The 12,810-nt window shown below is 39.1% G+C and overlaps 1 protein-coding gene across 1 annotated transcript in view; it reads left to right on the plus strand.

Moving 5' to 3' along the window:
- The window catches only part of Ctnnbl1 (catenin beta like 1), a 189,438-nt gene that overhangs the window by 27,466 nt on the left and 149,162 nt on the right, over window positions 1-12,810 (plus strand). Inside the window, exons 2-3 of the mRNA XM_004630898.2 lie at window positions 7,148-7,336; window positions 12,446-12,552. Of these exons, the coding sequence (XP_004630955.1) occupies window positions 7,148-7,336; window positions 12,446-12,552 (296 nt within the window). The remainder of the gene's footprint in view (window positions 1-7,147; window positions 7,337-12,445; window positions 12,553-12,810) is intronic.

Below are 12,810 nucleotides of genomic sequence, written 5' to 3' on the forward strand. Positions count from 1 at the left end.
AAAAAAAAAAACTAGTAGAAAACTACAGTTTATTGATTTTCTTTTTTTAAAGTTTTAAGTCTTAGAAATTTGCAGAGGCACAATATATAATTACATATGGACTTCTGGAATTTTTATTCAGTTATTAATTAAAAATAGAATTATGGCAATTTCTTACATTGGCATACCATTTTATAGTTTATACAGGATCCCTTTGTAAGTGTTTTGTTTAGTCATCGTACACCAACCATTCGGTGATAGAATTTTCTGTCTGATTACTTTAATCTCTAATTACAAATTTTGGCTGATGATAGTTGTAGTGTTAGACATTGTGAGCATTTTCAGTTGTGCCTTAAGCAGAATTTGCAAGGGAACCCTGTTGTTAACTTTGGCAGGTTTCATGCTTGCAAATATTGATTGAGCCAGAAGTCCTAGTTGTAAAATGTCACCAGTGAATGTGCAGCCGGTAAAGGCAAAGGAAAACTCATTACTGCAGCTCATCGGTAACTTCTGGGTCAGGCCATGCACTGCCATCTGGTAATAACGAATGTTTTCAAACTCCCTTTTATTCTGACAAAAGTTAATCAGGAGAGGTTAACCGCAGGTGATTTCTGAGCATTTCAGATTCGTAGACCAGTCCATCCACAATCTTGGATTGTGACACTGCACATGTATAATTGTTTCAAAAAGTTTTAAAATAATGAAATCCCAAAGTAACTGTTGGAAGGAGCTTAATTATACCCCCTTTTCTCCCCTGTTTTGTGCACAGCATCCCTTTCCCATTGAAAGTGTCTGTTTTGAAAAAGAAAAGGCAACAGGAAAGGAAGAAGTAAATAGGATTGCCATCTTGACTTAGTCCAATGTTTTACTTCAGTATGAAAGTAAGTCTAAAGCTGTTCTCTAGGAGAAGGATTGGGGACTATGGAAGGAAATTGTAGGTTGAAAGGTTTTACCTCAGTGTATTGGCCTCTCTGAAGGATCCAAAGATGGACTGTAGTACATCTGGGACTCCAGTTAGTGAGGAGGTATTTGGTCACTGAGGTGTTGGTAGGAAAATCTTAACCTATGCTTGCCCAAAAATGTTTTAAAAAAGAGATTGAGACTTAGATAGATGATCGATTGGGTTAGACTGAAGGTGCCTAAAGTCTGGACTGGTTCTAGTGCCTCAGAATAACTGGCAGAAAGTTGTGACTCTAGACATACACAAGTATTTTCTGTAGAGTGAATACATGCATGTTCTCTCTCTTAGTATTGGAGACGGAAAAGCACTATTGCAATGACATGGGGTCTTGTATTTTTCTCACCAGATAAGTTCTTTAAACTGTTAGACTCAGAATACCCTATTCTTTAGAGGGATAAACTAGATTTTATCTCTTTTTTTCTCAGCTCAGATTCCTGAGTTTTTCCTGCTGTTATTTAAGAAACAGTACTTCATACCCTACTTGGAAAACCCTTTTCTGGAGTTGTCTGAACTCCTTAGTATTAAGTGCTGGTTTATTACAAGGGTATAGTAGATTTTCTGTTGATAGTTTCCATTTCCTTAATAGAATTGTACATTTTTTCTTCTATTATTGTGAAAGCATCTTTTATGAATTATCCTGTCCTTAGCCAGGTAACTTGGAATGTTGAGCTATATTTAGGCACCTCCCCCACATTATGCTGTTAAATCCTGATACAAATGTGCTGTTCACATTAATAATTGCACTCTTTGTTTTCATAATTTATCATAATGATACCATTATTACTTATTATAGAAGTTGCCTTTTTTCTCTCTCACCCCTAAGTCTAATTGAGGTCGAGACAGACCGTAAATGCGATAATATAGATTGCATGCTCAGAGGAAATGGAGTTGGTTTCATAGTGGAGTTTTAATTTAGGATTCGTTCTGGTGATGTAGCCTCTTCCTATGGTACATTACTTTGAGCCCAATATAACTGCATGTTCCCACAGCCCCTCATTATAGCTGCAGCTTCTCACTGCTTTTTAATTAAAAAAAAAAAGAGAGAGAGAGAGAGAGGGGGGAAAATGAAACCTAAAGCTTAGGTTGGATATTGTCTGGGTACACAGGGAGTATCTTAGGCAGATTCTGTATTTAGGTTTTAACTCTTTCAGAGCTTTTTGTGGAGATACCTTGATTTATATTTCTAGGGATATGGATGGAATCAGACATACACATGCTTTAAGATTAATATCAAGTTAAGGTGTCATGTACAGGTATATTACTTTAAAGCCTAATGTAAAGCTTTCAGTAAGTGGGAGTCTTTGTATCCTAAAAGTCTACCAGCTATGTGGTTCAATGGTGGAAAATACTTAGTGACCTTTCTTTCCTATTCACCATATTTGAGGAATAAGGCAGAGAAGGTAGAAGACTGTAAAATTCCTTCAAGGCTGATGTTCTGGTATATCAGAAGTTAAGAGTTACTCATTTTTCTGCAGTCTTGTGGACTGCAAGGCAGAGATATGACTTTATTCAGGACACTTGCTTTGTCATTCCTTCATCTTGAGGGATTTCATACACCTTTCAGATACCAAAACAAATTAATCCCCAAAGGTAGCTGGTAAGAGTGGCTTAAGCCACTTGGGATTGGTTGTATGTGACACAAGGGAACCTTGGCCTGAGTTGCTGACCTATGGCAGCTATGGGTGCTACGTTCTCTTTTTGGATTGGTAGCCTTTTAGTTCACCTGTAGTGAAGTTGGAGTGACCGTGGTAAGCTTCTTTCCCACTTAGAGTTCGTTTTTTGTTTTTATATAATCAGCTGCTCTGAGAATGGTGAATATAGTCATTTGTTTCTGGGTAGGGGTGAGGAATTAGCATCATAATTTTTAGTGTGGGCCTTTCACAGACAAGACAAGCTTTCTGTGAGTTCATATTTTTTTACTTCCTTCCTTGTTGCTTTATTAGGGCAAGAAACTCTCTAGACCTGTACCGTTTTGAGCTGTGGCTAGTAGTCACTGTTAGCTTTTGAGAATACATGGTGGCTAGTGTACATTGAGATACTAGCTTCCAAAGACTTAGTATTGAAAAGAAGTAAAATACCAAGTTAGCACTCTTCTTTGTTGACATGTTGAAGTGATAATATATTATTCAAGATAATTTTGTTTCTTTTACTTTTTAAAACATGGCTCCTAAGTAATGTCAGGTTACATATATGGCTTGCATTACATTTTAGTTGGGCTCTTTGTCCTAGAGTTTTAAGTTCTAACAGCAAGGTTTATCTTGTTTGCACTTACGTGCCTAGTATCAGCCCAGCCTCTTAGACATCATTGGCCTTTAATATTTGTTGAAGACATGAATCTTAGCATTTATGGCTTAGAGTGGTAAACTCTCAGGAATGGTGAGGGACTTCTATTTGGAGTGTTAGCTTTTGAAAAAGAACAACTGAAAGTTGAAGAGCAAAGAACAGAAGTTCAGCAAGGCATAGTGTTATACACCTATAGTCCTTGCTACTTGGGAGGCTGAGACAGGAGGAATGAAAGTTTGAGACCGACATAGGCAGTTTATCAAGAAGCTGTCTCAAAATATCTTACAAAGGACTAGGATTGTAGTTCACTGGTTGAGTGCTTGCCTGGCGTGTGTGAGGTCCTGGGTCCTATCTCTGCCACTGCAAAACAAAACAAGATCAAAGCATTATAAATTTTTGCCTGGGAAGGAAAAAAAAGCTGAAGTAAAACACATCACAGCCTTTCCACAGCTTACCTACCTGTTAGGGAGGTGGGAGTGACCATGAGGAGGAGGAGCCATGCAAGAGTGTCCTAAGGGGTCCTGCTTTGCTCTACAGGGTTATTGTGAGAGAAGCTTAATTTGAATTCTGTGGGAGGAGGATTGGAGAAATAGCTGGAACCTAAAGGTTGTCCTCTTAGGGACGTTGCACTTAGACTACTCATGAAGGTTATAAATGCTTTCCTTGTGTTAAGAACCCACACGAACCCTGTACATCCCTGTGACTGTGCTGAGACACAGCTGACTAGAAGCCTGGAACTGCTACTGGGCCAGATTACTACTTGATAATGCTTCTTTAATAATTGTTGAATTAATGCTTTAACAAATACTGTTTTAACTTAAAGTCTTCTATGATATTTATATATACATACATACATACATACATACATGTGAACCCTTCAGATATGTGACCTTTAGGGTACTGGAATCATGATGAGCAAAATTTCCAGAGATCACCTTCAGATTTAAGGGATCAAGTTGTCTTTGCAAGAGTTTATTAAAATATTTTAGGCATCCCATCTCTCAGCTTATAAAACAGAACTATTAACTGCTTCTGGTTGCTAGAGATGTGGCAAACATTTAAAATTCTGCAGAAAAAAGTACTATTTCAGTGGAAATTATTTGAAAAAAAAAATACAGCTTTTTCCCTGACCTCTGCAGTGCTTGTTTTAAACAAATAAATTGGCTGGGTATGGCCTGTAATCCTATCTACCCTAGAGTCTGGGGTAGGAGGATTGCCAGTTTGAAGTCAGTCAGACAATTTAGCAGGGCGCTGTCTCAAAATAAAGTATTAAAATAACAACAACAAAGGGGCAAAAGGTTTAGCTCAGTGGTAGAATGCTTGCCTAGCACACTTGAGGTCGTGGGTTCAGTCTCTAGTACTGGGGGAAGAAAAGTGGATCAGAAGATGTGTTTCCAAAGGGATGTTGCCAATGTTATTTCTGTTTTGCATTTCTTAGCTATAGCTGTATTTAGTTTTCTCCATTTAATTGTGGTCCACTGCCTTTCTCTCTACCCTGAGAGATAAACAATCCAGAAACCTCTCCGTGGAGAACTCTGAAGCTCATGCTTTGACTTGGCTGCTGCAGCAGGCTCTTGCTAATCAGAATCACAGCAGGGCTTATTTTATGAGCCTGAAAGAATTCTAGTTCCCAGGGGGCTGAAGTTCCTTACCTGCTGGGGAGCTATAGATTTCTAGTTTGAAGCTTATCCTCCAGTAGGATAAAGCTACCTTCGCTTCTCCTCCCTACATGAAAGCCACTGCCTCCTTTTTCTGATAGTCTGTAGTTACTGGCATGTTGATTTCCTTTTTAAAAAAAAAAAACCACAGATTTTTGAACTTCAGGAGATAGAGTATGTTCACATGAGACTGTACTCTAGCCTAGGGGGACTAGGAAGACATTGAAAAATAGCAGGTGGTACCACACAAACTAAATTGTCTAATGTGAGTTTTCTAAGCAATGTCATATGCTCAGACTTACTGAAGCACCTGGTATGTAGAGACAGCAGGATATACGAATACAAAGGAAATGACTCTACCCCTGGCATAGTGTGATTCAGTGATAGTCACAAGGTGAGGTGTATGACATGTAATACAAATTTGTCTGTTCTCCCAAATAAGGTAGAAGGCTGGTATTGAACATGGTATTTTCTTCTGTTTGGTAGTCAAATATCATATTACACTAGCACATTCTTAGTTGATGCAGTTGCTATACTGAGTAAGGAAAAGTTCATTTGTTGGGGAAGATAGTCATGGCTTACCTCATAGTGTTAATTTTGTTTGTTTAATCCTCTTATAATTTGAGTTCTTTTACTTTAAAAAGTTTTTGAAGTTCACTGGTGAAAGGCAAATTCCCCATTTGTAAGAGGCTGAGATTTAGAGAGGTCAGTGATACATCCACTCATACTAATAGCAATTTGAGCCAAATGGTGACACTTATATCTTTTTATTGTTTCTTTTGAGCTTTGAAACCCTTTTCAATAATGTCTTGTTTTATTCTAATTTAATGAAAAGTATGTTTTTCATGGACTGTATTGTAAAAAGACAAAATGAGATACCATCAGGGAGAGTATTGTGGAAAGTGCCTGAGACTAGGAGTCAGAAATTGCTAGTTCTGTTCTGTGGTAGCAGTGGTTTTGTGACCTTGTGGAATGATTAAATTGAGCTAATTACCAATTCTGTCACCTTACATAGATCCCCCCCCCCCGTGGTAAAAATATTGGAAGTCTACTCTTTTAAAAATTTTGAACTACATGGTGCATTATTATAGTCACTGTTCTGTGCAAAAATTACCAAAGCTTATTTCCCCTAATCAAAACTTTGTAATCTTTCTTCAGTGTGTCCTCGAAACTTTCTATGGCATTTGGGAGTTGTCCTTCTACTCTGTATTTCTGAGTTCAGCTATTTTAGAGCCCACATATGAATGAGATCATGTGGCATTTGACCATCTGTGCATGGCCTGTTTTACTCCAGTTTGAGCCATAGTTTTACAAATGACAGAATCTTCTTTTATGACAGAATAATGTTCCATTGGGTATATATGCCCCATCTTATCCATTCATCTGATGTTGGACACCTATGTTGCTTCTGTATCTTGGCTATTATAAACAATGCTGTGATGAACATGGAAGCATAGATAACTTTTGTGTACTAATTTTACTTCCTTTGGATATATACCCAGAATTGGGATTGTTGGATCATATGAGGATCCAATTTTTAGTTTTCTGTTTTCTATATTGCATGCATTGATGTACAATCTCACCATCCCTGGACAAGAATTTCCATTTTGCGTCACTCTCCTTCACCCTTCTAACAGATGTGAGGTAATATCTTTCCGTGTTTCTCATTTGAATCTCTGTGATTAATGCTAATGAATAGTTTGTACGTCTGTTGCCCATTTGTACATCTTTTGAGAGTGTCTGTCCCATTGATTGGCCTCTGGGCTTCCTCAGTAAAATAGAATTTGAAGTGCAGTAGATCTTTGGAAATTACGAATGGCATATTCTCTAATCAAACTACTTCTGAGTGACTATAAAAGTGACTTTGTACCATATAAATTAAGACCATGTGTTAAAGGGTCAGTGTTGGAGATTGTTTCTTAGTAATTGAGCCTTACCTAGTGTCTCCATCTTCAAGTGGGGACATCTTTGTTCTGTACAATTTCTGTATACATAGAAACTTTTGTAAAGTGGTAAGAATGCATATCAAAAATCTGCCTCCCCCCCAAAAAAAGGCAACTGTTCTTGGTGTATTTGTAGAATCATTAGGAGTCTGAAAAGTGACCATGTAGAACTTTGCCCCATTTTGTAGGAGAGATAGTTTGCTGTGGTGCTTTCCTATCAGGGAATCTTTGAAAACCTTCAGAGCATTTGTCTATACCTTTGTATGTCTTTTCCAGCTGTAACATCCTGGTGTTTGTTTGTTTGTTTGTTTTTCCATTCTCAGCCAAACAGGGGCACAAAGCGTCCCCGAGAGGAGGAGGAAGAGGAGCAGAAAACACGTCGGAAGCAAGCTGGTCCTCGAGAACGAGGTCGCTATCGGGAAGAAGAAGTAGCTGTGGCTGAAGAAGCAGATGATGACAAAAAAAGGCTGCTCCAGATTATTGACAGAGAAGGCGAAGAGGAAGAGGAAGAGGTAATATGTCAAAGCTGGATAGGAGCCCAGACCGTGGCTCTGGTGTGCTATCGGTAGAGTACTTCATACAGCTACTTAACTGTGAACTTCCTGTAAGATAGGGTTAGGAATGCTTATTTCATAGTGTTGATATGAAGTTTAAGTGGGGTAGTGGAAAACATTTTCTGAAGTATAAGAAGGTCACAGACTTTTTTTTCTTTTTGAGACAGGGTCTTGCTCTGCAGTTCAGGTTGGCCTTGAGCTCACTTTGTACTCTAGGCTGGTCTCAAACTCACAACGATCCTCTTCCTTCAGCCTCCCAAGAGCTAGGGTTACAGGCATCTGCCATCACGCCTGTGCCACCATGCCCAACTAGAATGTCACAGAATTTTAAAGTTGTTCCTGATTACATGCTGAATCAGGGTCCATGGGAACAGAGAAGAAGGATTCGTGTTGACTCTAGAGAGTTAGGGAAGCCTTCCTAGACTGACCCGTCTCAGGACACATTTTTATATATCGTCAATTGTCTTTGTAAAACTATAATATGGTCAGTAGTCTTTGTAACTATAGCTAATAAGTGGAGTAAGGGATTTTAGGACAAAGGAAATGGCATTGGCAAAATAACAAAGGTGGTGAAATTCAAGGGGTTCTATAGTGTTAGGTATTGAGCTATGACTAGAAAAGTGCAATTTAGAGTGGGGCTTAGTGTGTGCCTGTAGTCTCAGCTCTTGAGAGGCTCAGACAGGAAAATCTCATGAGCCCAGGAGTTTAAGGCCAGCTGGGCAACATTGAAAACACCATCTCAAAAACAAGCACCAGTATAGGGAAGGAGATCCCCTGGGGTTTTACTATTTGCTGTTCTTTAGGGTGCCTTTAGGCTTTTGTACTCACTTCTGCCTCTGGACTTTTTGCGTCTGGACCCTCTCTTGGGCTGGCTTTCCCATAACACTTTACATAACTGTTTCTTCCCGTTCAAGTCTCAATTCTTCTCTCCAGCAAAGTCTGTCCTATCTCTGAGATAGTCCTATAAGCCATTCTCAGATACTCATTACTTTCTTCTGTATATTGTCTTTGTGTGTGTGTGTGGCTGGCTCAGCCCACCCTGGGAGCAGGGCTGGCGTAGCATGTGGTGCCAGGGATTGAACTGCGGTCCCTGCATGCTTGCCTAAGCAGGCACTTTAGACCACTGAACTAGGGGGCCCAGCCCTAGCTCAGTTCTTTAGGGGGCGTGGCCCTCAGGCCTTTAAAGTGGCTGTTTCCACAAAGCTCTCAGCCTCAGCTTGCTGGAGTTCGAACCTCACAACTCTCCCGCTGGCCAAAAGTGCCCTGAAGCCATTCGAGGAAAAAAAAAAAAAAAAAAAAAAAAAATCCTAGACCACTGAACTATCTCGCTGGGCGTATATATTGTCTTTATAATACTATAGTGCATGTCATAATTTGAAATTCTTATTTTGCTTATTTTAGTTATTTATTGTCCTCTACCAGTTTCCCACGAAAACAGGTTGGTTCTGTTTTGTACACTGCTATATAGCCCTGGTACTCAGAGCTATAGCTCTTGGTAAAACCTAAATAAATTTGTATTAAATGAATAAATGAGTGAAACTAAGAATAGTAGAGGTAAAATATCTGTGATTAAAAACAGAATGACCTTATCTTTGTGTCTTTTTAAATCCTTTAGTATTAACGTGTGTTACTACATTTGGCATTTTGTTCAGTGTGAATTATGGAAATAAATTCTTAAGAGCCAGCTGTTTTCTAGTTTCCTCAAAGACATGATACTAAGTTTGGATTTAAAAAATGAGTCTGTAGTGTGAATCTGAGAAGAAGAAGAAAAAAAAAAAAACATTGATTCATATTCCAAAAAGGTCTTTGCTATGTTTTGACAAAAACTCTCTCCTCATTAGTGTTTGTACCAGGGCTAATTTGAGGATCTGCCCCTAAAAGATGAAGCCACTTTGGAAATCTGTAGTGGAAGATAGTCTTGAATTGTGAGTCTCCTTTCTGAGTGTAGAAGCCCTGGCAGGGCTTACACAATGTGTGTGCAGCATAGGTTCCCGCCTTTCCTCTTCAGGGCTTCTGCTCTGTCTGTTCACCCTGCAGCAGCAGTTAATTACAGGTATAATTCCTCCGTAGGGCTGGGCGGGTAATGGAGGATTAGGACAGTAGTTGTCATTGTTAAGTGGTTTCTAGCCCAGAAGACAAAAATGTAATAGAGGACCAGCCCTTCTGTTAAGGGACAGCAAAAAAGAGATCACTTTGTAAAAATGACACATGGAAGACTACAAGTCCAGGAGTTGCTTTTTCACTGCCATCAAAGTCCCATTTGATGAAAAACAAGTGATGCTTGCCCTGTAAAGTCATGTGAACTTGTAAAATATTATTGTCCTTTTTGTGCTACATCACTGGCATTCATCTTTCTGAAATCTCCCTCTGGTTTCTGACATTGAACTATTGGAGATACTGCTGTGACCAATGACTAAGACTGATAATTCTGTTTTCTCCCATTGTTGAGAGACATTACAGAAGGCCAAACTCTGGAGAGACTGGAGTTTTGGAAATTCCATGCAAGCTGTATTAACACTAAGGTGGTTTTCCTGCAAGGTGGGCAACATGGTAGCAGAAAAGAAGATCAGTGGCTTAGTTTGCATGAAAGTAATTTAACTCTTTCCTAGAAATTTTGTTTAAAATTTAAATTTAAATCCTGGTGGTATGTTGAGTACGTTGTGTTTTTCGCTATTAACAATAACAGCTTAAGTTAACATCATTTCCCAAACAATTTTAGGTACATAATTTCTTTAGGTCATCCCTCTGACCTTGAAAGATACAGGAAACATTTTCACTTATCCCTTTTTCCCTCCTTTATTCTCCACTTCAGCAGATCTTCACTGGGTACCTGCTGTTTGTGAAGGACTGGGAAATAAATAGTGACATGGGCCAACTACAGGTTTTTTTTGTTTTTGTTTTTGTTTTTGTTTTTTGAGGGGGGAACCAGAGATTGAACTCAGGCCCTTGTGCTTGCTAGGCAATCATTTATTCTACTGAGCTATTTTCCCAAACCCAACAATAAGGTATTTGCCTTAGTTTTTGGTTGAAGAGATTATCCAGGCCAGATCATGGTAGACCTTTCTTCTATAAGTCATGTGAAGGACTTGAGAGTCTACTCTAAGTGCCAAGTGGGTAAATTCAGTAGAGACTTGTGTGGAAGAATCCACTAGATTCGATGATTTGAGCTATATACTTAAGAAATTTACATTGCCATGTGGCTAGTATGAAGTGAAGCTAGACTGAGTCCTCACTGAGCTGCAGCCCTGACTTCAACACCCTAGGGAACATTGGGATACAACAGAGGACAGCATCTCCAGATCCTGGAGTCTTCAGTACCATGTAGGAAACATGTCATGCCCCAAATGAATAAAGGAAAGGTATCTTCCACTTAAAACATGGTATATGAAAATTGAAATTTAATAATAATAGCCAACATTTTCTGAGTAGTCATAAAATTGTGGGATGATTCAGTGCTTTCCTAAAGGATGTTTCAGGTTCTCATAATAGCACTTTCTTTATTGCTTTTAGATATGAGTTATAGTCAGCAACGACAAAGCAGTGAAGCTGGGGGTTGGAAGAACTGGAGAGCAGAGAGTATTTCAGCACATTAGTTTAAGCTGGAAAATAAACTGAAAATGAGACATTTCCGAAATTTGTGTGTCGATTTGGAGTAGGGGGTAATTCATTTTTCAAATCTTGCTTTACTTTACCTTAGTATTATTGCAGTGTATGAGTAAGAAATTCTGTATGATCTAGTATTTTTTTTTTTTATGCTTTATCTGAGGCAAGATTAATAAATCCTTGATGCTACATCTGGATTCCAAGTACCTGTTTGATTGCCTTCTCAGCATCCAGTAAGAACTGAGCACAGCAGTGTGTGAGAGATCCAAAGCAGTGACTGTAGTTAATTAACAACCTTTTTTCACTCAGGGACTGTGTAAAAACAGTCGGGGGGGGGGGTGAATTTGGCTGGTAGGCTGTAGTTTTCTGACCCCTGATATGGACAAAATTAAAATTAAGGACAGCTCTCATTGACTTAGGGTTTGATCTTGAACATGTTTTTTTTTTTTTTTTTAACTTCTATAACAAACGAAAAGATAAATATTAAATAATAATATGTAATGTTATTGCTTATTATCTGTGCCATATAGTATGCTCAAGAAATACTTGTTAGCTGGATATAGTGGCACATGCCTATGATCCCAGCTACTTGGGATCACAGGCTGAGCAACATAGTAAGACCCTTTCTCAATTACAAAATAAAAAAGATTGTGGATCATAGCTCAGTAGTAAAGTAGTCTTGGTTCAATCCCTAGTACTGGGGGCTGTTGCCGGGGCTGGAGGGAGAAAGAAAGATTTAAAAATTTTAAATTGAGGGCTGCAGAGATAGCTCAGCAGTCTAAGTGCCTGCCTAGGCAGGTGCAAGGATCGGGTTCGGTCCCTGGTACTGCATGCCGTGCCGACCACACTCTGGGCGCACTGAGCCAGCTACCAAGACCAGGCATGGTGGTGTACTCCTGTAATCCCATAACTGGGGAAGGCTGAAACAGGAGGATCACTAGGAGTCCGAGTTGTATAGTGAGACCCTGTACCAAATACATAAAATTAAAAATTTTCTAATTCAAATGATCTTTTTATTTTTTATTTTTTATTTTTTAATTTTATTTATTTATTTGTGTGTGTGCGTGTGTGTGTGGCCAGCTCAGCCCACCAGGTGACGGGCTGGCTGGCATGTGGTGCTGGGGGATTGAACCGTGGTCCCTGGGCTTTGCTGAGCTTGTTCTAAGTAGGTGCTTTAGACCACTGGGCCGTCTCACCAGCCCCTCAAATGATCTTTTCAAATATCTTAGACAGAATTTTCTGTTTTGTAGATATTGACCATTGTGTGAGACCCAGAGTGGTATAGTGAAACATCTGGTATACAGGCCTAACCCTCATTGTAGTGGGGGAGAAAAAGTTTATACTGTACATTGAACCCAGGAAGTCATTGGCAGAGTGAAGTAGAGCATAAGTGCCGCAGGAAAGGAGTGACAGTGAATATAAAATCTGTGTACTGAAGTCGTTGTGTTTGTCCTTTTGTACCAGGAGGAACCATTGGATGAAAGCTCAGTGAAGAAAATGATCCTCACATTTGAAAAGAGATCATATAAAAATCAAGAGTTGAGAATCAAGTTTCCAGACAATCCAGAAAAGTAAGACTCAAGTTTTTCGGATCCTTTTTCTCCTCGTAGTGTTCTGTTTGCTGATTTTGTCTTTCATTTGTTTTGTTTGCTTTGGCTTTTGTGATTTGGATCAGGAATCCCAGAATGATCCACATGTTTGGGAAATCACTAAGAAGGACGCATAGAACTCAGTCAGTGGTACTCAGTGCTGTGGTTTATTACAGTAGAAGAGTATGTGGATCTAAGAAGGAAAAAAACACATCAGGTGGAATCTGGAGAAATTCACGC

This window comes from Octodon degus, unplaced genomic scaffold (genome assembly GCF_000260255.1).
Source record: "Octodon degus isolate 3935 unplaced genomic scaffold, OctDeg1.0 scaffold00037, whole genome shotgun sequence".
NCBI lineage: Eukaryota > Metazoa > Chordata > Mammalia > Rodentia > Octodontidae > Octodon > Octodon degus.